Source organism: Fundulus heteroclitus, chromosome 7, assembly GCF_011125445.2.
Source record: "Fundulus heteroclitus isolate FHET01 chromosome 7, MU-UCD_Fhet_4.1, whole genome shotgun sequence".
Classification (NCBI taxonomy): domain Eukaryota; kingdom Metazoa; phylum Chordata; class Actinopteri; order Cyprinodontiformes; family Fundulidae; genus Fundulus; species Fundulus heteroclitus.
Window position 1 is genome coordinate 27,264,969 of NC_046367.1, and position 25,609 is coordinate 27,290,577.

Sequence of the window (25,609 nt, forward strand, 5' to 3'; positions counted from 1 at the left end):
CTTTATCAGTATGTAGAAAACAAAAAAGTCAATGGTCCAATGTGTAAAAAAACGTCTGCATACATAAAAACAGTCTGTTTTCGGAGTACAACCACTTCAAATTAAAAAAAAAAATTTGCAGATCCAAAAAAAAAAAAAAAAAACCAGCCAAAGATTCCTTGATGCAATTACGTTTATTTTCCACCAGAGGGCAGCAGATGTAGTACAAAATATATATTTTTTAAGCACATCCTACATGTAACATTTTATCTCTGCACTGGTTTTTATGATGATCAAAACAGCTGACGAATTCATCCATCTTCTATTAAATATTACAAATAATGTAAACATACCATGGTTACAGCTCTTCAGAAGTAGCCGCTCCGCACCTTCGGCTTCACAAATTAACAGAGCAAAACTCAAGCAGCAGATGAAGTTTTGCGCTCTATCTACAGAGTCAAGGTCCATAATAGATACAGGAGCAAGGGTAAATGGTTCACCAGCACAGGCTTGTGTAAGAGACTAAACAAGATTGTGTGAGCCCCCTGGTTTTGATAACTGCGCTCCCTTTACACCTCAAATGCACTCTGATGACATCCAAGAGCAAAAGTTACACACCACATTATTGTTTGAGCTTACTCTTTATAACAAATGCAGAAATTGTTATTCTGAATACATAACTCGTTCAAATAACTTCATTTTCAAGTAAGGGTTAAACAGAGTTATCACAGGACTTGAGATGTAAAAGATGTTAACGTTTGACATGCACACAACTGACATTAGACGTTTAAAGCTGACATACTCGTAGGTAAATCACGTTTATTGTTGTGAAAATAAAACAAAAAAGTGGTCTTCAAATCAGCTGAGGGTGCTTCTCAAATCACAGACATTTCAGAAACTACAGCATAGAAACGTTAGGTCTGGGATTGTATCTAAGGAAAAATTGATCTGAAATCCAAATTGGCATGTACGACATGGGCAGCCAGAAGAACTTGGCGTCCCATCCTGGGGAGTAGCGGCTGCGAGGGTGGACGGCCGCGATGGCGTGCTCCATGCAGTGGACCACTTTCATCAGGTCCCCATCCCGAAACTGGCTGAATGCTTTATCCAGCCGATCAAGAGCTGAAAGAGAGTCACAGCAACATTAAGTTTAAATACAGATCAACCAAAGGTTTAGGCTTAGCTTGCAGCTCAGTTCAAATCCAAAACAATTAAACCAAAATGCCCGATGTATGAAAATAAAAAAAAACTTTGGAAACTTAAGACCCTGTAATATACAGGGGTTGGACAATGAAACTGAAACACCTGGTTTTAGACCACAATAATGTATTAGTATGGTCTAGGGCCTCCTTTTGCGGCCAATACAACGTCAATTGGTCTTGGGAATGACATACAAGTCCTGCACAGTGGTCAGAGGGATTTTAAGCCATTCTTCTTGCAGGATAGTGGCCAGGTCACGACGTAATGCTGGTGGAGGAAAATGTTTCCTGACTCGCTCCTCCAAAACACCCCAAAGTGGTTTAATAATATTTAGATCTGGTGACTGTGCAGGCCATGGGAGATGTTCAACTTCACTTTCATGTTCATCAAACCAATCTTTCACCAGTCTTGCTGTGTGTATTAGTGCATTGTCATCCTGATACACGGCACCTCCTTCAGGATACAATGTTTGAACCATTGGATGCACATGGTCCTCCAGAATGGTTCAGTAGTCCTTGGCAGTGACGCGCCCATCTAGCACAAGTATGGGGCCAAGGGAATGCCATGATATGGCAGCCCAAACCATCACTGATCCACCCCCATGCTTCACTCTGGACATGCAACAGTCTGGATGGTACGCTTCTTTGGCGCTTCTCCACACCGTAACTCTCCCGGATGTGGGGAAAACAGTAAAGGTGGACTCATCAGAGAACAATACATGTTTCAAATTGTCCACAGCCCAAGATTTGCGCTCCTTGCACTATTGAAACTGACGATTGGCATTGGCACGAGTGACCAAAGGTTTGGCTATAGCAGCCCGGCCTTGGATATTGACCCTGTGGAGCTCCTGACGGACAGTTTTTTTGGACACAGGAGAGTTGAGGTGCACATTTAATTCTGCCGTGATTTAGGGAGCCGTGGTTTTATGTTTTTTGGATACAATCCGGGTTAGCACACGAAAATCCCTTTCAGACGGCTTCCTCTTGCATTCACAGTTAATCCTGTTGGATGTGGTTCATCCTTCTTGGTGGTATGCTGACATTACCCTGGATACTGTGGCTCTTGATACATCACAAAGACTTGCTGTCTTGGTCACAGATGCGCCAGCAAGACGTGCACCAACAATTTGTCCTCTTTTGAACTCTGGTATGTCACCCATAATGTTGTGTGCATTGCAATATTTTGAGCAAAACTGTGCTCTTAACCCTTTAATTGGACCTTCACACTCTCCTCTTATTGGTTCAATGTGCAATTAATGAAGATTGGCCACCAGGCTGGTCCAATTTAGCCATGAAACCTCCCACACTAAAATGAGAGGTGTTTCAGTTTCATTGTCCAACCCCTGTAGAGAGTCCTATTTTTTGTTTACAGGATGAATACCTTATTCAGTCGTTTCTTGTGTCTTTAGGTGAGGGCAGGAACATGTTTACAACAAAGTCAAACACAAATGAAGGGAGGTAGGACAGAGGGATCCAGAAGAACTTGGCATCCCAGCCGGCTCCGTAACGTGTGCGTGGATACTGGGCGGTGAGCGCATGCTCCATGCACCAGGTAACCTTGGAGATATCCGGAGAGCATAGGATGTTCATAGAGAAGCCCTGTATCCTCATATCTGAAAAAAGAAAACAGTCAGGAAGGACTCGTTGAATTAAAATGCGTCGTTAAACTCCTTTGAGGGTTTAAACGTGCTGCTCTTCTACCCACAGTTGTCTAGGTATGTAGCTTTGTATGAGTCCTTAATTTCTTGAGGAAGGCGCGTCCACAGCCGCCTCAGATCAGCGTTGATGAGATCCACATTGGTCACTCCAGTCTTGAAGAAACCCGGCTCAATGATGCTCACCTTAATGCCAAAGTGATGCATGTCCCTCCTGGGCAGATAAAGACAATATGTGACTTTAACCCCTTGTGGACTGTTAGAAAAGTCATCTCAAACAACACCTTGTTGTCACATTTTCTACATCAACCAAGGATCTTGTTGGAAGTGCTTTTGCCATTTTCTAGTCGTCAGTTACGTAAATCCCATTACACCCAGTTGTCCCTAATTTTCACCATTTACATACTAAATATTTAAATTTCCATATTTTGCATGTGCTAAGTTAAAAAAAAATATCTACAGAATTTATGATCTGTGTGACAAGAAAGACACAAGAAACATATCAAAGCCACAAAGGGTTATATCAACATATAGAATGCTTTGCAAAAACGTTCATGGCTCTTGAACTTAAATGTTAAATTAACTTAAACGCTTTCAAGATGAAACATGATTTTATTACTTTTAAGATCAAACCGTAAGATATTGGGTCAATGGTTTTGAAAGGTTTGGTTCTTTTCCTTAAAGTATCGAGCCTGGTGGAGGGAAACAACGAAAGAAGGCCAATATATGGACATATCTTTAATATAGTTGAAACATGTCTCAAAATAGATTTATTTTCTTATAAAACACCCCAATTAACAGCCAGAAACATACAGGCAATGTAATTGGGGGGATGTTCATCTCAAGCATCTCACAAAAGTGAGTACACCCCCTACCATTTTTGTAAATATTTAATATCTTTTCATGAGAGAACTCTAAAATAGTCAATTTGCTGTCCACTCAAAGTAACTCGTTACTAGTGTTACGCCGATGCCATTTTTTGGCCCCGATATTGATACCCGATACCTGGCTGTGCAGAATCGGCCGATACCGATTCCATACCGATACCATCTGTTTGAAATTGATGTGTGTGTATATATGAATAACTGCATACTACTTGGATGTAAAATAATTGCCATCATGGCATTGTCAAGCTGCTACCTTTGTAAAGCAGGAAAATACTAATACAAAGTGAATCCATTGGAACTAGTGAGTGTCGGGAGAGAGAAGGGTGCATTCAAGTGACATACAAACATCAAAATGGTATCGGTGCCCTATTTGTTGGTACTCGCCGATACCATCCATCCATCCATCCATCCATCCATCCATCCATCCATCCATCCATCCATCCATCCATCCATCCATCCATCCATCCATCTTCTTTCACTTATCCGGGGTCGGGTCGCGGGGGTAGCAGCTTCAGTAGGGAGGCCCAGACGTCCCTCTCCCCAGCCACTTGGGCCAGCTCCTCCGGGGGAATCCCAAGGCGTTCCCAGGCCAGCCGGGAGACATAGTCCCTCCAGCGTGTCCTGGGTCTTCCCCTGGGCCTTCCCCTGGGCCTCCTGCCGGTGGGACGTGCCTGGAATACCTCACCAGTGAGTCGTCCGGAAGGCATCCTAACCAGATGCCCGAGCCACCTCAACTGGCTCCTCTTGACGTGGAGGAGCAGCGGCTCTACTCTGAGTCCTCCCCGGATGACTGAGCTCCTCACCCTATCTCTAAGGGAGAGCCCAGACACACTACGGAGAAAACTCATTTCGGCCGTTTGTATCCGGGATCTCGTTCTTTCGGTCACGACCCAAAGCTCGTGACCATAGATGAAGGTAGGAACGTAGATCGACCGGTAAATCGAGAGCTTTGCCTTTTGGCTCAGCTCTCTCTTCACCACAACGGATCGGTACAGCGCCCGCTTCACAGCAGACGCTGCACCAAACCGCCTTACTTGAACTCCTCCACTAGGGGCAGCACATCCTCCCTAATCCGGAGAAGGCGCTCTACCCTTATCCGGTTCAAGACCATGGTCTCGGATTTGGAGTCACTGATTTTCATCCCGGCCGCTTCGCACTCGGCTGCGAACCGCTCTAGTGGGAGCTGTAGATCATGCCCTGATGAAGCCCATAGGACCACATCATCCGCGAATAGCAGAGACGCAATCCTAAGGCCACCAAAACGGATCCCCTCAACACCTTTGCTGTGCCTAGAAATTCTGTCCATAAAAGTTATGAACAGAATCTGTGACAAAGGGCAACCTTGGCGGAGTCCAACTCTCACCGGAAACGAGTTCGACTTACTGCCGGCAATGCGGACCAGACTCTGGCACTAGTCGTACAGAGACCTGACAGCCCTTTTTAAAGGGCCTGGTACTCCATACTCCCGGAGTACCCCCCAAAGGATCCCTCGAGGGACACGGTCGAATGCCTTCTCCAGATCCACAAAACACATGTAGACTGGTTGGGCAAACTCCCATGTCCCCTCCAGGATCCTGCTGAGGGTGTAGAGCTGGTCCAGTGTTCCACGGCCAGGACGAAAACCACACTGCTCTTCCTGAATCCGAGATTCAACTATCCGATGGACCCTCCTTTCCAGAACCCCTGAATAGACCTTACCAGGGAGGCTTAAGAGTGTGATTCCTCTGTAGTTGGAACACACCCTCCGGTCCCCCTTTTTAAATAGGGGGACCACCACCCCAGTCTGCCAATCCAGGGGAACTGCCCCCGATGTCCACGCGATGCTGCAGAGCCGCGTTAACCAACACAGCCCCACAACATCCAGAGCCTTAAGGTACTCAGGGCGAATCTCATCCACCCCGGGGCCTTGCCACCGAGGAGCTTTTTAACCACCTCGGCGACCTCAGCACCTGAGATGGGAGAACCCGACCCAGAGTCCTCAGGCTCTGCTTCCGCAGTGGAAGACGTGTTGGTGGGATTAAGGAGGTCTTTGAAGTATTCCGCCCACCGATGCACGACGTCCCGTGTCGAGGTCAGCAGCACACCACCCCCACTGTAAACAGTGTTGGTACTGCACTGCTTCCCCCTCCTGAGACGCTGGATGGTGGACCAGAATCGCTTTGAAGCCGTACGGAAGTCTTTCTCCATGGCCTCTCCGAACTCTTCCCACGCCTGAGTTTTTGCTTCGACTGCTGGTACACATCAGCTGCTTCCGGAGTCCCACAGGCCAATAAACTCCTTCTTCAGCTTGACGGCTTCCCTCAGCGCTGGTGTCCACCAGCGTGTTCGAGGGTTGCAGCCGCGACATGCACCGACAATCTTGCAGCCACGGCTCAGACCAGCCGCCTCAACAAAAGAGGCGTGGAACATGGTCCACTCGGACTCAATGTCCCCCGCCTCCTTCGGGACATGTTCAAAGTTCTTCCGGAGGTGGGAGTTAAAGCTCCGTCTAGTGGGGGACTCTGCCAGACGTTCCCAGCAAACCCTCACAGTACGTTTGGGCCTGCCAGGTCTGACCGGCTTCCTCCCCCACCATCGGAGCCAACTCACCACCAGGTAGTGGTGGGTGGAGAGCTCCGCCCCTCTCTCCACCCGAGTGTCCAAGACATGCGGCCGCAGGTCAGATGAAACGACAACTCGCCGATACCGATACCACCATTTTAGTGCGGTATTGGGGGCCCGGCTGATTCTGGTATCGGTATCGGTGCAACGCTACTCATTACACAGCCATTAAAAGCTGCTGGCAACAAAAGTGAGGACACCTTTACGTGGAAATGTCCAAACTGTGCCCCAAGTTTTGTGTGAGGCCAGCCATCTTCATGTAGAGCAACATTTTTTTTTTCCAAGACCCTCAGAGGTTTGCTATGAGGAGCCATGTAGAGCTTTCAGTGATTAGTGTGAGCGAGTCGGAGAGCGGCGACGGCAAATTTAACACACATGCTCCCCATTCACATCTGTGGCCTTCTACTGTTAACAAGTCAAATTGCCACTATGGAGAGAAAATGGCTAATTGGGTACAGTTTTTAGATTTAGATATTAATGGCTGTGTGCTGATATATTTTGAGGGGCAGCAAATTTACACTCATACATACTGCAAACTGACTGCATTGTATCAAAGTATCATGTCTTTGGTGTTGTCCAATGAAAAGATATGATAAAATGTTAGCAAAAAGTGAAGGGTGTACTCACTTTTGTTTGACACCGCAACTTCATGGCCTTCTTATAATTTTTTAGATACATGAGAAATGCTTTGAAGCCCTTAACCTTTAAGTTTAATAACACATTTAAAAGACATGTTTTTTCCCCAGGTCCATTAGACTTTTTCCTCCACTAGAGGGAGTTTGGGAACCATCAAATGTTTCTTTTTCTTTATGTAACTTTGAACCTTATTATTAGGGTATTTTTAAAAATACTGACTAGACCCTTTAAAACTGTGGAGTGCAGAAAGATCTGGCAGTACTCTTCAAAATAGTGAGACACATCAGTAGACTCTAATAAAAAAAAAAGGTTTTCATTTCTCTACCTGAGGCTGTCGGAGAATGCTTCCACTCCCCATTTGGACAGACAGTATCCTCCTCCGGTGAGGGAAAGCCTCCCCGCAATACTTGCCACGTTCACCACTCTGCCCTTGGCTTTCTTCAGGATAGGCAGAAACTGCAGGGTCACGTCAATAACCCCTATCAGGTTCACGTCCAAGACCTTTGCAAAGTCCTCCAGTTGCATCCATTGTGTCGGTCCGATGGGTATCGACCTGCCAGCATTATTCACTAGCCCCCAGAGACCTGTGGGGAAAAACAGACGACCATCAGCGACTGGCATTAAGAACCAAAATATCCTGCAAAACATTACCTTTACAGTTTGCTATTTATCTTGTTCTACAGCAAGTTGTTATACCCTGTTTAAGAACAACATAGAGCACTAAAGAGATAAACCTAAACCTGGACACATCCGTCCAAAGTTGCATTATAAACTGAATGGGCATCGTCCACGTTAAAGAATTAATTAGCTTTCAATATTTAAGTAAATGTCTTTCTTTCATGCTCATCCTGGGAGTAAAATTGGTGGAAATGTTTTCTTGTTAAAAGGTAGTTGTTGATGCCCACTGTCACCACTTGCTTAGTGAAGATGAGGGATTGCTGCAACAAGCTATTTGCTATCAAATAAAGAACTACATGCCACAGTATTTTAATATAATTTAGCTTGAACTAGACTTTAGGTTGATTCAAGCCTAATTATGATCGGATTGTATTGGAATCAATTGATTTGACCTGAATTTGAACTCTATAAGATGTACTGTTTGCCTTATAAAGGGACTGTACTGTAATGGTGCTGTTAGGTTAGGACTCCAAGTACACAATAAAACATTATAAAATCTCTATCAACATAAGATTTAAGGAAAATAAAAGCAATATGTTTGAAATAAGCTGATGTATATAATTAGGTAAAGTTTATTTTTCATAACATTTTCACAGATAAAAATCCAAATTGCCCAAGAAGTTTTGAACAATGAAGGTAAAAAGGTGCTAAACACTGTTTTAACAATTTAAAAAAAAGTTAACATCGAGATCGTTTTGAGGACCTTTTAGCTCAGAAATATATGTTTTTACTCATCTAAGGTGTTGATTTGTGATTTCTGATGGACAAATATTTTTATCCACCCTTTTGAATGAAGAGAATGTGCTAAATGCACCAGTAGGAGGATGAATGGGATGGGGATAGTACGCTAAAAGTTATCTTTATCTTTCCCAGTGGTACCCTAGCCTATCAGTGGTCCAGTCCTTGCTCACCTCGGTCCTCCACCTCTCTGCTCACAAACTCCACGGCACTCCGGATACTCGCGCTGTCTGTAACATCCAGCAGGGTGGTTTTCAGTCTGGGGGACGTCGCTGCTGCTAGATCTTTAGCACCTTTCTCCGTGAGACAGCCGCCTATAACCCTGAAGCCTTTCTGGTCCAGCTGCCTGGCCAGGAGGTTCCCAAAGCCGCTGTCACAGCCCGTGATAAACACGTGCTTCTGACTAAAACCACCGATCTTGTAGGAATCTCGGATGTACCAGCGGACAGCAGCGCAGCAGGCCAGAAGCAACACACAGGTTGAGGCCAAATTTGATAGGAGTACCTGAAAGAAAGAACGCAAACAAAAAGCGTAACACCCAAACAATCGGTGTCCCTGTTCATTCTGAACATTACGTCTAAGCCAAGGTACTAGAACCACAAATAGGGAAGTTGATAATTAGGTTGGCTTTAGTGCTACCATTTTGATGCCTCATACAAAGCCTAAGAAAAGCTAAAAGATCAGTTGTTCAGTGTCTAATGATCATTACTTCAATGAGAAAATAGTTAGAGAGAGGAGCTCTTGTGTAAATGTTGAGAACTCCCAGCGTGTAGTGCTGGGAAAACGATTTGACCCCTTACAGATTTCCCCTGTAAGGAAAACAACAGCTACATGAACACATGGCTCAGCACAGGAGGGCCAGCAGCTCAGGGCAAGATTCAGCAGTCCACCTGCACCTCAAGAACAAAGGACACACTTTTGACGACATTGTCCAGATTTTGGACAGGGGGAACAGATGAGAAAAAACATCACTTAACAGAGAGGCTGGATTGCATTTCCAACTCCCCAGTGTTTACAGCCAGGTCCTCCTACACGTTCCAGAGAGATTACATCTGCAGTCTCGTCATTATTCAGGTGACCAAGTACTCCACTCACACCAAGCAATAGCTTCTAACGACCCAGGAGAGTGATGGGAAGGTCATTGATTTGCATCTGACTCAGAATGCACCTAAGAGGATGGGCCTCCATGTCCTTTAAACCAGCAGAGCACCAACTGCAGGTTGCTCAGGTTGGCGCTGCCAGAATTGACAAAGACTCCTGGATAGGTGTGGAAACGTTTTCAGGAAGAACTGAACGAAAGCCCGGTTGCCTCCGATTTTAGCCTGTTTGTTGTTGCCATGACCCTGATAAGTGAGAATTTGCAGAGGCATTGAAGTTGTGAGAATGTTTTTGAAGGCCTGTTGTTCATAAAAGACATAAACAATAGAGGAGAATTAAATACAGGAGAAGGTCTAACACAAAGAGGAATAAAAATAAATAAACTTACCTCTACAAAGCACTGAACTGTTTCATTGACTGGCACCTGAGAGGAGAACACTTAGAATAACTTTCAGCAGTTAAAACTTTTCAACTCTTTCAACCTCACACAAACTTGGGAACAAGCATTCTTCCATCTTTTTGTTTCACCGCTTTTTTTTTAATTAAGGCACAGCTAGCACACCACAATGGTCCTGGTTTAATTTAATCAATAATTGCAAAAGGGGAAAACACATTTTCAATAAACATAGCTGGTCTCTTTTTTATGCTCAAGTATACATTCAAATTGTGTACCTTTCAAATTCGCCCTACTCAGTTGCACATTTGCTTTAATCCAAGAATGCTATTTTTAACAATTATGCAGTATCTTATTATCTTTTCCCTTACATGCTACTGATTCGCCTGAATTTCCCCACGCACTGTGTAGGATGATAAATACTGCTTATACTTCATCGCCATCTAGTGGCTTCTTGTGGTTATGACAGTGATCACACACCTCGAGTTGATTTAATTGACGTCAGGTTAAAGGACATCTCTAAAATGCCTAAATTTGCCTTTTTAAATGCTCTAAAAATCATCTCCCCAATTTATAGTTTTAGAATATTTCGATCAACTATTATTTATTCCTAGCGGCAAACGTTTGAATTTAAAAGATTTTTATTATGACATAATTACAAAGAAGTTACAATTTTATATTTCAAATAATGCAAAGAAAATCCCCTTCTGTTTTGACTGCTTTAGTACAACGAAGTCAAAAGGAAGAAGAAACTTTAACTGCGCTTTCACTGCTTTTCTTCCCCCAAATTCTATGTCTGGAAAGTTCAATTGTAAAAAACAACTAGAAAAAGCTGTTCCTGCGTAACAGTGAGTGAGAATGCTAATCTGCAGAATGATTGAGCAGAAGATGCAGAAAACATTGAAATCAGATTTGAAGAATTTGAAAAAAATAAGAATTTGAATTAATTACAAGAATTTGAAAAATTTGAAGAATTGGAAGAAATAGAAGAATTTGAAGGAATTCAAAAAATTTGAAGAAATTTGAAGAATTTAAAAAAAATTGAAGGAATTTGCAGAATTTGAAATATTTGAAGGAATTTGAAAAATCTGAAGAAATTTGAAAAATTTGAAAATTTTCAAAAAATTTGAAGGAATTTGAAAGATTTTCAAAAATTTGAATGAATTTGAAAATTTTGAAGAAATTTGGAGAATTTGAAATTTTTTTAAGGAATTTGAAAAATTTGAAAAATTAAAAAAAATTGAAGATTTTGAAGATTAAGAACTAGAAAATTTCTGAAGAAATATAGCAAGGCGCCTGCCTCGTGGTACCGTCAAAAATACTAACGGGAAGTAACACTGCGAATTTCAGCTTCCTACGGTCTTCACAGCACCTGCAGTGGCCGTCGAAATGTGCCATGTTAAGTCAATGGACCTCCTAGAAGCCTCTGGCTAGCAGCGTTGTCATGGAGACTCCCTCACAGCTGTGGCCCTCTATTTGTCTGTAAAGGCAGAACAACCCCGGCTGCAGAAGTTGGTAGGACCTTCCTAAAGCTACTTCTGGTTTGCAACATGCTAACCGTTAGCTGCTAGCATGGTTGTGTTCAGTATCACCGGGTGATTGTACTCTGTCAGGTTGGTCCAAATCCTGTACTGGGATGTGCCTCAAATAGGGAGAAAATATGTTGTTTATAATGTTGCCATGGTAACACAAAATGGCTGGTGGTACAAAAAAATTATTCATGGGATCAGCACACATGTTTTGTTATACACACTGTGGGGATTATAATCGAAAACTCTAAGTCTCCCACACTGGGATTCGATCCGATGACCAATTGCATGCAAAGCCTGAACTTTCCATCTGAGCTATACTGTAGCCATATATGGGCATGCATTTCTGGGAACATGAGGGCTTTGGTCCCCCATTGAAAAGCATTGGATGTTTGACACCTCATAGCTTGGAGATGCTTTATGCGACGTAGGCCAAATTTCTTGTGGAGCTTTCTCTCTAAAGGAAGTTCAGACTCTGTGAAGCAGAAGTTTGTACAAGCTTCCTAGAGCTACTTCCGGTTTGCAACATGCTAACTGTTAGCCGCTAACAAGGTCGTGTTCAGTATCACCGGGTGATTGTACTCTGTCAGTTTGGTCCAAATCCTGTACTGGGAAGTGCCTCTAAAAGGGGTGCCAATGGCCAATTGGGTCGTGTCTTGGCATCATGCCAGGTCCTGTTGGAAGCAAAGGCCCAATAGGAAAGCATGTGAAATCCAAAATGGGACAGAAAAGTGACATATGGCTGTAAATCACTTGAAATTTTTAAAATGTCAAGAGGAAGTGACTGTGTGAATTTTAGATTCCTACATTAATCACAGCCACTGCAGTGGATGTTGAAAGTTGCCATTCTATCCCAATGGAGCCTGTCCCTCTGGCCCTCAGAGTTCCGTCGTCATGGAAACTCGCTCACACCTGCAGCGGACCATTCTACTGAAGTACAGACACTTTGCTCAGAATAAGTCCCATTGGATTATATTGGAAAACTTTGCCTCGCACAACACTTTATATCTCCTGATCCGTAAATGGTAAAGACGTAATTTTTTCAGCGTTTATTTCGTAACGGATAGGAGAACAAGACAAACTATCGGTTTTTGCTAGAAATATTTTAATGTAGGCTCAAAAAATCATGAAATAAAGGGGAATATTGACGAAAATTCAAAAATCCTATAAAAACGGTCCCGAACAAATCACTCTAGCTGAGAAAGTATAAGAGATATCAAAATAATTCTTTCAGCGTGAGTATCAGCAGGCTTTTGAGGACTGTGGTGCTCATTTTTATGTTTGTTCAAAAATCGGTGTAGGCATGGTAACGATGTAAAAAAGTGCATAATTTAGAAGGATGCAGGTCCAAAGCGTTTTCAGGATTTTGCACATTCGCTACTCCCGAACAAATTGTTCCTGCGGAAAAACCGTAACAGTTATCGACAAAATTCCTTTTTGTGAGTGCCAGAAGGGTCTGGACATTCATGTGTGAAAGTGTCATGCCTGTACATGAAATGGTTTAGGAGTAGCGACAATGTAGAAAAGTGCCTCATTTGGGGGGATGGAAGTCTGATCCTGTTTTAGCATTTTCCCAAAACGCTACTCCCGAACAAATTATTCCTGTGGCAAAATCATAACATTTATCGACAAAATTCCTTTTTTGTGAGCGCCAGAAGGGTCTGGACATGAATGTGTGAAAGTCTCATGCCTGTACATAAAACGGTTTAGGAGTAGCGACCATGTGAAATCATGTGTCGCTTGGGAATGTCAGGTGTGATTTTTCACCACACCTCCATAGAAAATCAATGGAGAGCTTTTAGGCTCCGTGGTGCTCTGGAGTGATTTGCGAAAAATCTATAAATCCCACACCAATGCTGGTTACATTTCCACAATCCAGACAAAAATTCCTACGTTTTGATGTATAATTTATCTGAATAGAGTGAAAATTGAGCGAGTGAGAAGAAGTTGTTCAGAGAAGGAAAATCTATAGGAACGGCAGAGTGGCCACTCTAAATTAACTCCCTAGCAACTAGTGATGGGTCGATGAGGCGTCATGAAGCGTTTCGACACATTGCCAAACTGTATTGATACTGTGTCGATACTGTGTCACTGAATACTGACACCTGCTGGACCCTAAAAATCCCTACAGGCAGCCTGGTTGACAGAGTTAACTCACGCTGATTTGATGACCAAGTATACACAATACAATTTAAATCATTGTATGTTGCATTGCATTATTTTATATTTTCATTTGAATTAAACATATATTTGATTTTTTTTTTAAATACAGTCAATAAATAATGTGAACGAGGATGCTTGTGGACTGGCTTTTTTATTTATTTATTTATTACAAATTTTTTGTTGCCATGTCCTTTCAATGCTCATGCTCACGTTCAATGGTTGATCGGGCGCTGTGTTTAATTACCTGACTAATATCATCTGTTCTGAAATCGGAAATGCTGAGTATGACAAAGGAAGGAAGAACTACTCAGAGTAGCAGCTTTCTACAAAGTGTAGATCAGCTGTTTTTTCTGAAACAACGCTCAGAACAAAGACGCACAGCGCAACCCGCCCAACAATAAAGGCGTCTGCCCAACCCATCCATCAGTGGTGCGCTCCGATCAGCACCTGACGCTCACAGAGCGAGACTGTGGTACACCATCACACTAGAGTTGCAAAATGGTTAAAAATTAACCATTATTAACCGTTATTTTGTTTACAGTTCAGCTTGGATTTTATTTACTGTGCAGCATAGCTTTGCTGTGCGCGCTGCTGTGCAGAAACAGTTTGCCACGTCAGTCAGTCAGTTCGAAACAGTTCCTGTATCGGTCACGTGACTTTCCTGTGTCGATACGCGCATCGACACAGGTTTTGCTCTATGAGCTCGACACATGCGCCGACGCATCGGTGTTGCCGGACCCATCACTACTAGCAACCATAGCAACGCATTCATTTTTCTGAATTTCATGAAAATGCAAAATTATTTTAAGGAGGTACTATATAAAAATGGTGAAAGATATGAAAAAGCTGAAGTAGCTGAAGATAGCTGAAGGTTATTTGAACATTTTAAAAGTTGAATGGCGTTTTTAGCTGAAAGTAGGCTGAAGCAGTAAGCTGTCAAAAAGCTGAAAAGGAAAAAAAGGATTCTCCATTCAATTTCATTAAGAGCAAAAAGTTAAATATTTTAAATATTATAAAAGTTATAACTACCAAAAGACATAGCAGTAATGTCGTGAACGAGCTGAACGTTTTGATACGAAAATAGTTTAAATCGGTTGAAGTATGCAGGAGTAGTTAGATGGCGAAAAACGTACGGAATAATAATCAAGACCTGAAGGAACTTAATAAGTGAGAATGCTGTATAGCATTCTCAGTGATTATTTAGTACACTGAATCAAAAGGAGTCACATATTTTACTCAATCTACCAACCATAATACTCACACTGCTGTGCTTTATCAGCATGTAGAAAAAAAAAATTAACATGGCCCAAGTGTGTAAAAAAAACTTCTGCATTACATAAACACAGTCTGTTTTATTCTGAGTACAACCACTTCAAAGTCAAAAAAATATTTGCAGATCCAAAAAAAAAAAAAAAAAAAAAAGAACAGCCAAAGATTCCTCGATGCAATTACTTTCATTTTCCACCAGAGGGCAGCAGATGTAAGTACAATATATATATATATTTTTAAGCACAAATCCTACATGTAACATTTTATCTCTGCACTGGTTTTTATGATGATCAAAACAGCTGACGATTTCATCCATCTTCTATGAAATATTACAAATAATGTAAACATACCATGGTTACAGCTCTTCAGAAGTAGCCGCTCCGCACCTTCGGCTTCACAAATTAACAGAGCAAAACTCAAAGCAGCAGATGAAGTTTTGCGCTCTATCTACAGAGTCAAGGTCCATAATGGATACAGGAGCGGGGTAAATGGTTCACCAGCACGGGCTTTTGTAAGAGACTAAACAAGATTGTGTGAGCCCCATGGTTTTGATAACTGCACTCCCTTTACCCTCCCTTTCCACTCTGATGACATCCAAGAGCAAAAGTTACACACCACATTATTGTTTGAGCTTACTCTTTATAACAAATGCAGAAATTGTCATTCTGAATACATAACTCATTCAAATAACTTCATTTTCAAGTAAGGGGTAAACAGAGTTATCACAGGACTTGAGATGTAAAAGATGTTAACGTTTGACATGCACACAACTGACAGACATTTAAAGCTGACATACTCGTAGGTAAATCACGTTTATTGTTGTGAAAATAAAACAAAAAAGTGGTCTTCAAATCAGCTGAGGGTGCTTCTCAAATCACAGACATTTCAGAAACTACAGCGCAGAAACGTTAGGTCTGGGATTGTATCTAAGGAAAAATTGATCTGAAATCCAAGTTGGCATGTACGACATGGGCAGCCAGAAGAACTTGGCGTCCCATCCTGGGGAGTAGCGACTGCGAGGGTGGACGGCCGCGATGGCGTGCTCCATGCAGTGGACCACTTTCATCAGGTCCCCATCCCGAAACTGGCTGAACGTTTTATCCAGCCGATCAAGAGCTGAAAGAGAGTCACAGCCACATTAAGTTTAAATACAGATCAACAGAAGGTTTAGGTTTAGCTTGCAGCTTAGTTAAAATCCCAAACAATTAAACCAAAATGCCCGATGTATTCAAAATAAAAAAAAACTTTGGAAACTTAAGACCCTGTAATATACTTATCTGTTCAAAGTTTCAAATCTGCCTTTTTTTTTACAGGTATTCCTAAATCCAAACTCAATAGTTTTCTGTTTTAGGGAGGTTTATACTGTTTTTATGTGCATGTATTTTTCCTTACTTCCTGGATCTGAAAGCTTATCCAAGTTTAAATTAAAATGCTTTTGCCAAAAAGCAGAGTAGATTGATGTGTTTTCTTTTACTGCACAAACTATAAGGTTAAAAAAAAAAAAAACTTCAGGACAGTTTCACGTTTACTCTTCTGTCACTTAATGGAACAAAAAACATCTTAGATGAGCTGAGCCATTGATTATAACATTCATTTATAATCAATGGCTGCAATCAATTTTCAAGCTGCAAACACTTGAAAATCAAATGTGAATTTTAGGTATTTATGATTATGAGGTTCTTCTGATAAAATATTTAACTGCTTTTAAATGGATGTTATTCCAGATTACTGCTGTCTGAAGTTAATAGTTAATCTTGTAATCTATGCCTGCTTGTAGTGTACTGGTCCTTGAAGGAATACACTGGCTCCAGATCTCACATTCCTATCTGACACAGTCCACCAATATTTGGTATGCCACTTGGGTCTGGTATTTTTTTATAATAGGTGGTAATTAAGGACAGTGAAAAAAAGAGATGTAAAAAACAAACAAAAAACAAACAAACAAACCCACCTTTCTCCAAGTAAACCTGCCCATAGTTCTCCTTCATTTCCTCAGATAATCTATTCCAAAGGCTTTTCAAGTTATTTTTCAGCATCACAGTGTCAGTCACGCTTGTTTTGAAGAAGCCTGGCTCGATGCACAAAACTTTGACTCCAAACGGCGCCACATTTAGACTGAAACACATAAATAAATGCAGGTCAAACAAGACGCTCATCAGAATCTCAAACAAGAGCAGCCAAGCATCGGACCTCTTCTTACCGCAGGCTGTCGTTGAAGGACTCCACTCCATACTTAGACACGCAGTAAGGTCCCCCGAACGGGCTGATTCGCCCGAACACACTGGCGACGTTCACCACCCTGCCCCGGGCCTTCTTGATGAGCGGCAGCACGCTGAGGGTGACGTCGATCACTCCCATCAGGTTGACGGCTAGCATGGATTTGAAATCTTCTATGGTGAGCCAGTCGGTGGGACCGGACGGTGTGGCGACCCCGGCGTTGTTTACGACGGCCCATAGACCTGAAACGACACGAGCACAAGATGGATCCTGGGATGGGACTGAAAAGCAGTGTTGTAGTACTCAAGTCCGAGACTCGAACTCGAGTCTGAGTCATTAGCTAAATTTAGAGACTCGTGACTTGACTTGGACTTGAGCACTGATGACTTGAACTTGGACTCGGACTCCTACATTCAGATCATTCTGACTGTGAAATTGAGAAAAAGACTAAACTTTTTTTATATCATTAGGCTATAATTTTAATTTGTCATTAGAATAGTATTTGGTGTATGATTTTAATATATAAATTATTAGTGCAATGGAATGTTACTGCTTCATGTCATACATCACACGTCACGGCATGTTCCTACAACGAACGTTAATTTTCACTGCGGCATGCCAGGAGGAGAGATGAGTGCCCCGAAGATTGTCCGTTTCGCGTTTAAGGATTTCACCTGCATTGGCAGAAAATTGAGTGCAAAATGCTCCATATGTAACAGAACAACTGAGGAGACATTGGGGACTACCTCAAATTTCAATCGACATCTGTCAACACTGCATCCAGAAAAGTAAGTGACATGCTACGTTAAGTTAACGTTAACTGCTATGATGGTTGGCTAGCTAATGCCGCCACCTACAGTAGAGAGTTTGCCCATCAATAGGATTTTACTAGTGCCTGCTGATGTCTACAGTATGTACATAGTATGGTAGATTCATAATATTACAGTGTTATAGCCTTATAGCATATTATTCCGTTATTTGTATTGGCTATTTTGAGGGTGCATACAAGGAGCATAGAAGTTCACGTTAACTTGGACTGGACTTGATCAATAGTGACTCGACTCGGATGAGTAGTGGACTTGACTCTGATTTTTTTTTAATGACTTGGACTTGACTCGGACTTGAACACTGGAGACTCGAACCTGGACTCGGACTCGAGGCATAGTGACTTGACTACAACACTGCTGAAAAGTAGCCACATCAGCGAGAGAATCTGCTGCTTCAGGCTGCAGCGGGGTCACAAGGCCAAGATCTAACAAAAATCGCCCCAACTGATTCCTTCTCGCTCATCTGATGAGATAAAAACAAACATCAGGCCGGAAAGCTCTCACCTTTCTCCCCAACCAGACTTTTGATGTGAGCCGCCACCTTTTTGACGCTTTCAGACTTGGTGACGTCCAGGGAAACCACCGTCAGCCTCTCGGAGAACTTCTTCAGCTCAGTTTCACCCGCCTCCGTGTAGCAGGCCGCGATCACGCGGAAGCCCAGCTTGTCCAGGTGCTTGGCCAGCATGTTCCCGAAGCCGGAGTCGCAGCCGGTGATGTACACATATTTATCCCCCTTGTTGGGAACTCTTTTTCTTTCTTTGTACCAGCGATAGAGGTACCAAACAGCCACCAGCCCGAGGATGGACAGGAACATTGTTTTTATTTCTGGGCAAAAGGAAAAAAAAATAAGTTAGCCACGAAAACTGAAATAGATAGAAATATCACACATTTCTAGCATTTATTAGAATGATTATGAATCGGATACAAACCCCAAAATTAACTTTGTCAGAAAATGTAAGTATTGTGTGAGACCAGTAAAAAAAAAAAAAGCTATTTTCATACAGAAATGTTACATTATGACCATGTTATAACTCACAGCATCACGGGGCCAAACTACTGACTTGAAATTTGTCCAGCAGAGAGTCATTGGCTACAAAAGGTCATCGCTAAAGAAGCTGGGTGTTCATAGAGAGCTGTATCTAAGCATAACAATGGAAAGTTGAAGGGAAAGAAAGAAGATTGTGAAACAAAGCTTTTTCAAAAGCTTAGGTGGAAATTCACAAGGTCCCAGACATATCTGGGACGTGAGCTACAAACTTTCCCTTTTTTAAGTTCTTCCTATACCAGAGATGTCAAACGTCTCTCACCTACACCTAAGTCCTCTTTTCAGTGGACTGTAAATCTTGCATTTAATTATTATTAAAAAGGATATTAAATAGATCACTCTATGTGTAATGAATCAATCACATCTTCAATTGAATTATTGAAACAATTTAAATTTTCCCCCCAGTTCACCGAACTACACCTGTATAAGACATTAACAAAGCATTGCTGTGCAAATAATTGTAACCCGACAAGAGATTTAAACTGATAGAGATCAACTGCAATGACAGCAAATCACGGAAAAATAACCGGGGGACAAACTTTGTGTTTTAATGCAATTCCAGTCCAACAACAGAGAAATTTGAAGCATGCTTGCTCCTCGGGTGACTTTAGTCTAAAGACCAGTCAGAGCAGAGGAATCCACCTGAGAGCGAAGTCTGCCGCTGGGTAGGCATTGTGCAAAATGTTACGCAACAGAAATAACGGAAAACAAATGAGACGGAGCGTGTCGCAGAACATCTGATAAGTTAGTTTGCTCCCTGTCAATAGTATAAGCATCCCAGACGGGATTAATGTGTCAGGAGCACGTGAAGACAGTATGTCTATGTGAGCCGCAGCAATAATAACAATAATAACAATAATGTGATTTTTAGGCGGCTCTGAATTTAAAACAGAGCTGATTCTATCATAAAAGGTGTTTCTTGCTCCCGGAAAACAACTTTCAGTAAAAGCCGTCTGTCTACACTGAAATATACAAGTTAAAATTTAAGGAAGTCACTCAGGGTTAGAGTTTGGTCAAAGTAGAACCCTGCCATGCCGTTTGATTAATAAAAATCGGAACATTTGAAACGCTGAGCCAGCAGTTTCTCTTAGTTCTGCCCAGGTATGAGCAATTATGAAAAGTATGCGTGTTTTATCTAAAGCACTGTAAGATTATGTTTGAACGAGACACAAACAGGGTGTGTGTTACGATTCTGCGTAATACTCGGTGCGCTCCAGCTCCACGTTTTCAAAGTGAAGGTCTAAATGATTGCCTCCCAATAAAAACAAGCCCCATCCTGCATACTTTTCAGCAGCACGGGTCTGTTTTAAAAGATCCCCGGTTCTAACAGGCCTGCAGGGCAAGACCTGTAACCACATAACAGCATCGGGCACGTTACCATAACAAAGGCAAGTCAAAAGAAGACCACAACTGCTGCCAAAATGCTAAATGATGAATGGCAAAACAGATTTGGTTTAAGAATTAAGGGAATTTGTCTCCTTGTAGGTTAAAAAAAATTAAAATAAAAAACAAAAATAGAAAGAAGGAAAAAGAATAGTGTTGTTAGATGCTGCAATACCATGGGAGACACACCTGGTGACGCTTTCAGGACATGTTGGCGCTAGCATCAGTTTGTGCAACGATGTTGTTAGGTCTTCACGTTAAATGTTTAGCAGATGACTATGTTCAGTGTTTATTGAAAATGTCACAAGGGGCGGAGAATTCTTTTAATTTCTGGAGGGGACAATAAACCAAGAGATTTCTCAAGAGTATTTTTTGAGGGGAGGGGAAGCCAAAGAAAAACCACGTTACACATCTGACTCAAAGTGAGCAAATATCTAATCGAGAAATTCAGCCATAGTGACAATTTTGTTTTTGATACTTTGTGTACTTTTGCAGTGTTCTGCTCTCTTCCTTTCCTCTCTCTCAGTTTGAGCAGCGCTCAATGGCTGGGCCCCGGCCAACCGTTTCAAACGCTTCTCAAAAACGTCAGAGTTATTATATTATATATATTATTATAGTTGCCTCTATAGGCTGGATATTCGGTTTAAGAGTTCTAATTGAGTTCAGTTCTGCTTTGTTGAGTGTCTGCCGTAATTGATGTATAAGGGAGAGAACACAGGCTAACTTCAATATTTATATCTCTCTTTGCTCAGAAGACATCACGTTTCTAAACAAAAGACCTGTGCAGTTGTTGTTGGCTTATTATCCTAAAGTCACCATGACCTGCCGCCACACAGACGTGCGAGCACTGGAAACACGTCTGTGTGGCGTCACACAAGGAGAACTGCACATCATCTCTACTGTCCGCTGATTGCCAAGGTCAATGTTGCCGTATTTGCTGTGCGGGATAATGAATAGGACATGGCTGTCTTTGTTTTGTCTCACGGCAAGGCAGCGGTCAGGTATTAGTGAGAGGCAAACGCAGAGGGGAGACAGAAAGAGGGCAGACGGGCTGTGGCCGGACAGTTGGGTGCAATTACATCCATCTATGTAATCTCCGCTCTGTTTGTTAAATAAAGTGCCGGAAATTGAACACTCACCGTTCCCCCTTATCCAATAAGTGTTGGAGGTTAGTTATAGTTTGACTTTCCTATCACAGCAGTGATATATATATATACACACACACACACACTGTATATTATCCACATCTATGTCTAAAAACATTGATAATAGCTCTCTGTTCTGACAATACCAATTAATCTATTATGTTGCTTTACAAGTAGATATAAGCTCCATCTATGTCTTTCTATCTGAATACTTAAAACATATATATACAGGAAACATAGACGTTCACTACTTTCTGCCACATACAATATGGCGGTGACGTCGACGTGCACACCTGCGCCCAATGAGGCGTCTACTTATATACGTCTGTGGTCCAGACCCTGCTGTGCTTTCCGCCTATGGTCACAGCGTGTCATTTATCAGAGCTGAAGCAAGTTTGGGTCTTAACCAGGTTCATGTTGACTATATTTTAGTTAATCGCCGCTACAATTTCTAAAATATACATGTGTAGGCTTTAGGGAAAGACACAATGATATCATTACTAAATAAATAATGCAATAGAAATTAGACTCGTAATTAACCCATATTTTCTCCGTGTTTCATCATCACTCCAATTTGTATGTGGTATGGGTCTCAACAGCGTGTGTTAATGACATGCAGAAAGACTTGGAGTATAGCAGTCCAGCAAATACAGCATGAAAGCACTTTCTAACTTTGAAATGGCACACGTTATCGAAAAGCTGACTGTGATTTGACGTTTTGGCAGCTCTACTATTTACTATGATTTAAGAATGCAAAAAAGCTAGACCTATTAGAAAAACTATTAGAGAGGAATGATTAGTGAACTATCTCAGTCGCCTGAGTCTGCGGCAACACCTGCTTTTTTCAAATTCTTTAGAAGCCAAAAGTTAAAAACACGTTAATTTGCCGCAGGAAGTCAAATCAACTGATTAAATGCAAAGATTTTAAAATATGAAACTCTTTTCCAGCTCAGAGTAAAGAGACTCATAGACGCATAAAGGAAGAAACCAAAGAAGACAAAATACACCCAACAGCACCGAGAAGGAATTCCAGTCATGATCAGAATGCCAAAGTTTTCCACAGATAGACTTTTTCCACAGATAGACGTTTTTCGCAAAGGCCTACATACCTAGTCTGGATAGTAAAGTAGAAATTGGGAGATTAAATGTTCTTCATATTGTTAAAAACCTGTTTGAAGAAGTTGGCTCACCGGTCATTGAGCAAACTAGCTGGGGTAGAAGTGTTTCTGCACTAGACAGGAATCCTGACTTTTCCCGTAACAAGCTGTGCCCGACGTGAAAAAAAGATGCCAGTGCTCTTCCCTTAACAAAAACCTGAGACTATCTAGCCCCACAAGGCGTGGTTAAGAAAAACAAGATAACAGCCTGAGCTATTTTTGACTCGTGCAATTTCAGGATCAGGCAGCCTAAAAGGTGACAAAACAATACTCCTGTGACACTTTTCTTATTATTAGCGTAATTTGTTTCATACGAAGCAAAAAAAAAAAAAAAAAGGGGAAAGGTCAGACTGGATATCTGCAAAAAAAAATCTGTGATAGAGGTAAAAGACAAAGATTGTGACATTTAGTTGAAATGAGTTCAAGCTTCTTCCTCATGACGGGCGACTTGGTTAACAGGGTTGTTCTCTTTGGAACACGTCACCCCATACCGAGAATAAAAAAAAAAAAAAAAAAAAGAACAGAACACCTAACCCGGCAGGATTTCTATTGTGTCTTTTTATCCAAATTATAATGAGCGAAGTTGCGGAGTTTTCAACCAGTGGGAAGCAAAGGGGACAGCCCTGATTGATACCCGACACAGTTTAAAGCATGAGCCGGTGTGAGCTTCTCACAGTGTGATAACATTAAGGAAAAAAACAACAAATAAACATCACGATTTCATGTTATTGTAGCATTTACATCAAGATTACATAAAAATGTCAAATATGATCTATTAAAGGAAAAAAAATTTAATTATTCTGACAGCGGTTAAAAATCATGAATTATTAGTTGGAATATTAGTATAAGTTACGGTATATGGTAAATAATAAAAAAAACCCCCGGAATAATCAATAACTGTGGTAGTAGTTTTAAAGGACTTTAAAGTGTTTTAAGTTCTTATAATATATAATTTTGTCATTATGCACTTTATAATAGCTATCAGTTGGTTGTTCAGTCAGGCTCTCTGGATGAGGTCCTAATGGGGGTGACAGGTGGCGCTCATTTGGTTGCAAACTAGGATTTTCTATGTTTCACCCAAAATATTTCCAAAAGGGTCAGTTTGGTCTACATCAAGAGTGTGGCAAAGAAAAGAAACGCATCAGTAGCGTTCTCTCAGCCAGTTATCCTGCCGTACAGCAACGGGTGGGGGAGGTGGACTCTACTCCAGTCCATACATCTGGAGAAAGCCTTGGTAACTCTGACACCTCATTAACAGGACTAGAAACCGCAAGAACGGCATGTTGACCATTGTTTGGGCTTTTTTTTTTAAATATATAAAGTAAATATCTAAAACCTTGACACATTGCACCAGTAAGTTAACTGGTGCTATGACCTCACTGTTTATACAGCGAAGTAAGCAAAAACTGTAAAATGGGTTTCAAAGCAGCACCTGGATTAAAACATATAGATATCAGACCTTGAGGATTTCAGAATGGAAAATTACCAGAATCTCGCTTTAAAGCTGAGTCAAACATTACTCCTATAACCCCAATCCTACTTACATGAGGTGTGCTTGTTGATACCTGTGGATGTAAAAGCAGGAAAGCAGCACTTCATCAGCTCCCATACTTTTAATGCTCTATTATAGATAGATAGATAGATAGATAGATAGATAGATAGATAGATAGATAGATATGAATACATCTAAATTAAAACTAAATATATTGCCAAAGCTCTATAATGTCATTTATAAAGATCCTAGCCGGGACTGCTGTGGAAAAGCCCTCCCCCACCACCACCGGCTAGTTTGCTTCCTGCAGGCTGCCGGGCTGGGAAACTGGCTCAGCAGGACTCGGGAGGTGGAAACACGAAAAGCGGACTGGATGAGAGGAGGAGGCTCGTCCAGCATGTGTCCCGTCAGGTTTTGATGAGAGGCGGCTGCGCTCGCTTGTTATGCGCTCTGATTGTTTCTGCTTACCGCAAACACGTGCAACGCAAACTGGACAAACTGGTTATGCGTCACTTTTCCCAATAATGTGTCGAGACGCGCGCACGCACGCACACAGTAGTAGAACTAATATATACCTGAGCGGCAACAGATTAGGTGTTAGAAATATTACAAGAAATTAGTTGTTAATACTTTAGATGGTATAAATATATACACACTCTTAATGTAAGTTTGTTCAGTTTATCATATGTACGATTACAGACGCGAATTTAAAATTTCCAGAAAAATTAACAAATGCACCGGGGGAAATTTTTTCTTAGCGTAATTTTTCTTTTCTTTAAGTAATGCAGTGTTTCAAATTAATGCACGCCAAAATACGTTGATTAAAAAAAAGTTTTTACACTTTAAATAACTTTCTATAGCTCTTTTTCTTTCTTTAAAAAAAATAAAAATATTCAGACAAATCGACTCCTAAGGGATATTCATTCCTCCGGACTTTTAGCCGAAAACGTCAGATTACCGGGATCGTAAAGACATCTCTGTGTACTCACCTGCTTTTTCTGCGGTCACTGCATGAATCGGAGCTCCAATCTCCCAATCCCTGAAGGAACTGGCAATAAACTGGAAATTGCCACAAAGTTTTGTTTTCACTCCTCTGCGGGTAGATTTGGTGTTTTTCCGCCCTGACTTCCGGCGATGTCAGCTGGGATAACCGACGATCGCCACCTGCTGGTTATTAATGTAATCACAGTCTGTTCAAAGTAATGATCCCTGTGGTCAGCTTTACTCCTCCTTTTGGCCCTTAAATCATGTAGTTTATTAAAATATCCCTCTGTGAAATTAAACTACCTTAAAGGAAGTAGATCCAACATCATATCACCTGGACAGACAAGGTAAAATGTACTATATATTTAGAGAAGTACTTATGATTGGTCTGATTTCAACTACATGTCCTTCTACCCATCTGTTGTCCATGCCTGCTTATCAGTGAAGGGTTACGGGGGGCCACCTCAGGACCTTCTTGCTGCACGGCAACAGTGCAGCCCCACTTAAGTGTGTCTAAATTGGATATTCACTAC

General features: G+C 41.6%; 2 protein-coding genes across 4 annotated transcripts; both read right to left on the bottom strand.

The window, feature by feature from the left end:
* Window positions 1-1,013: 1,013 nt before the first annotated feature.
* Window positions 1,014-15,240, bottom strand: rdh1 (retinol dehydrogenase 1). Its single transcript, XM_036139372.1, has 7 exons — window positions 15,177-15,240; window positions 9,860-9,895; window positions 8,547-8,877; window positions 7,283-7,541; window positions 2,884-3,047; window positions 2,560-2,791; window positions 1,014-1,101 (listed from the first exon to the last, which is right to left on the bottom strand). Exons 1-6 carry the CDS (start codon window positions 15,177-15,179, stop codon window positions 2,565-2,567), a joined length of 1,020 nt encoding a protein of 339 aa, XP_035995265.1. The 5' UTR covers window positions 15,180-15,240; the 3' UTR covers window positions 1,014-1,101; window positions 2,560-2,564.
* On the bottom strand, window positions 14,890-25,219 carry dhrs9 (dehydrogenase/reductase (SDR family) member 9). Of its 3 annotated transcripts, none has more exons than XM_036139373.1 (5): window positions 25,082-25,219; window positions 18,375-18,695; window positions 17,027-17,285; window positions 16,778-16,941; window positions 14,890-15,942 (listed from the first exon to the last, which is right to left on the bottom strand). In XM_036139373.1, exons 2-5 carry the CDS (start codon window positions 18,682-18,684, stop codon window positions 15,719-15,721), a joined length of 957 nt encoding a protein of 318 aa, XP_035995266.1. In that variant the 5' UTR covers window positions 18,685-18,695; window positions 25,082-25,219; the 3' UTR covers window positions 14,890-15,718. The 3 variants fall into 3 exon arrangements, with proteins under 3 accessions (XP_035995266.1, XP_035995268.1, XP_035995267.1); XM_036139375.1 differs by lacking the exon at window positions 25,082-25,219 and adding an exon at window positions 24,561-24,583; XM_036139374.1 differs by lacking the exon at window positions 25,082-25,219 and adding an exon at window positions 22,553-22,666.
* Between the last annotated feature and the right edge of the window lie 390 nt (window positions 25,220-25,609).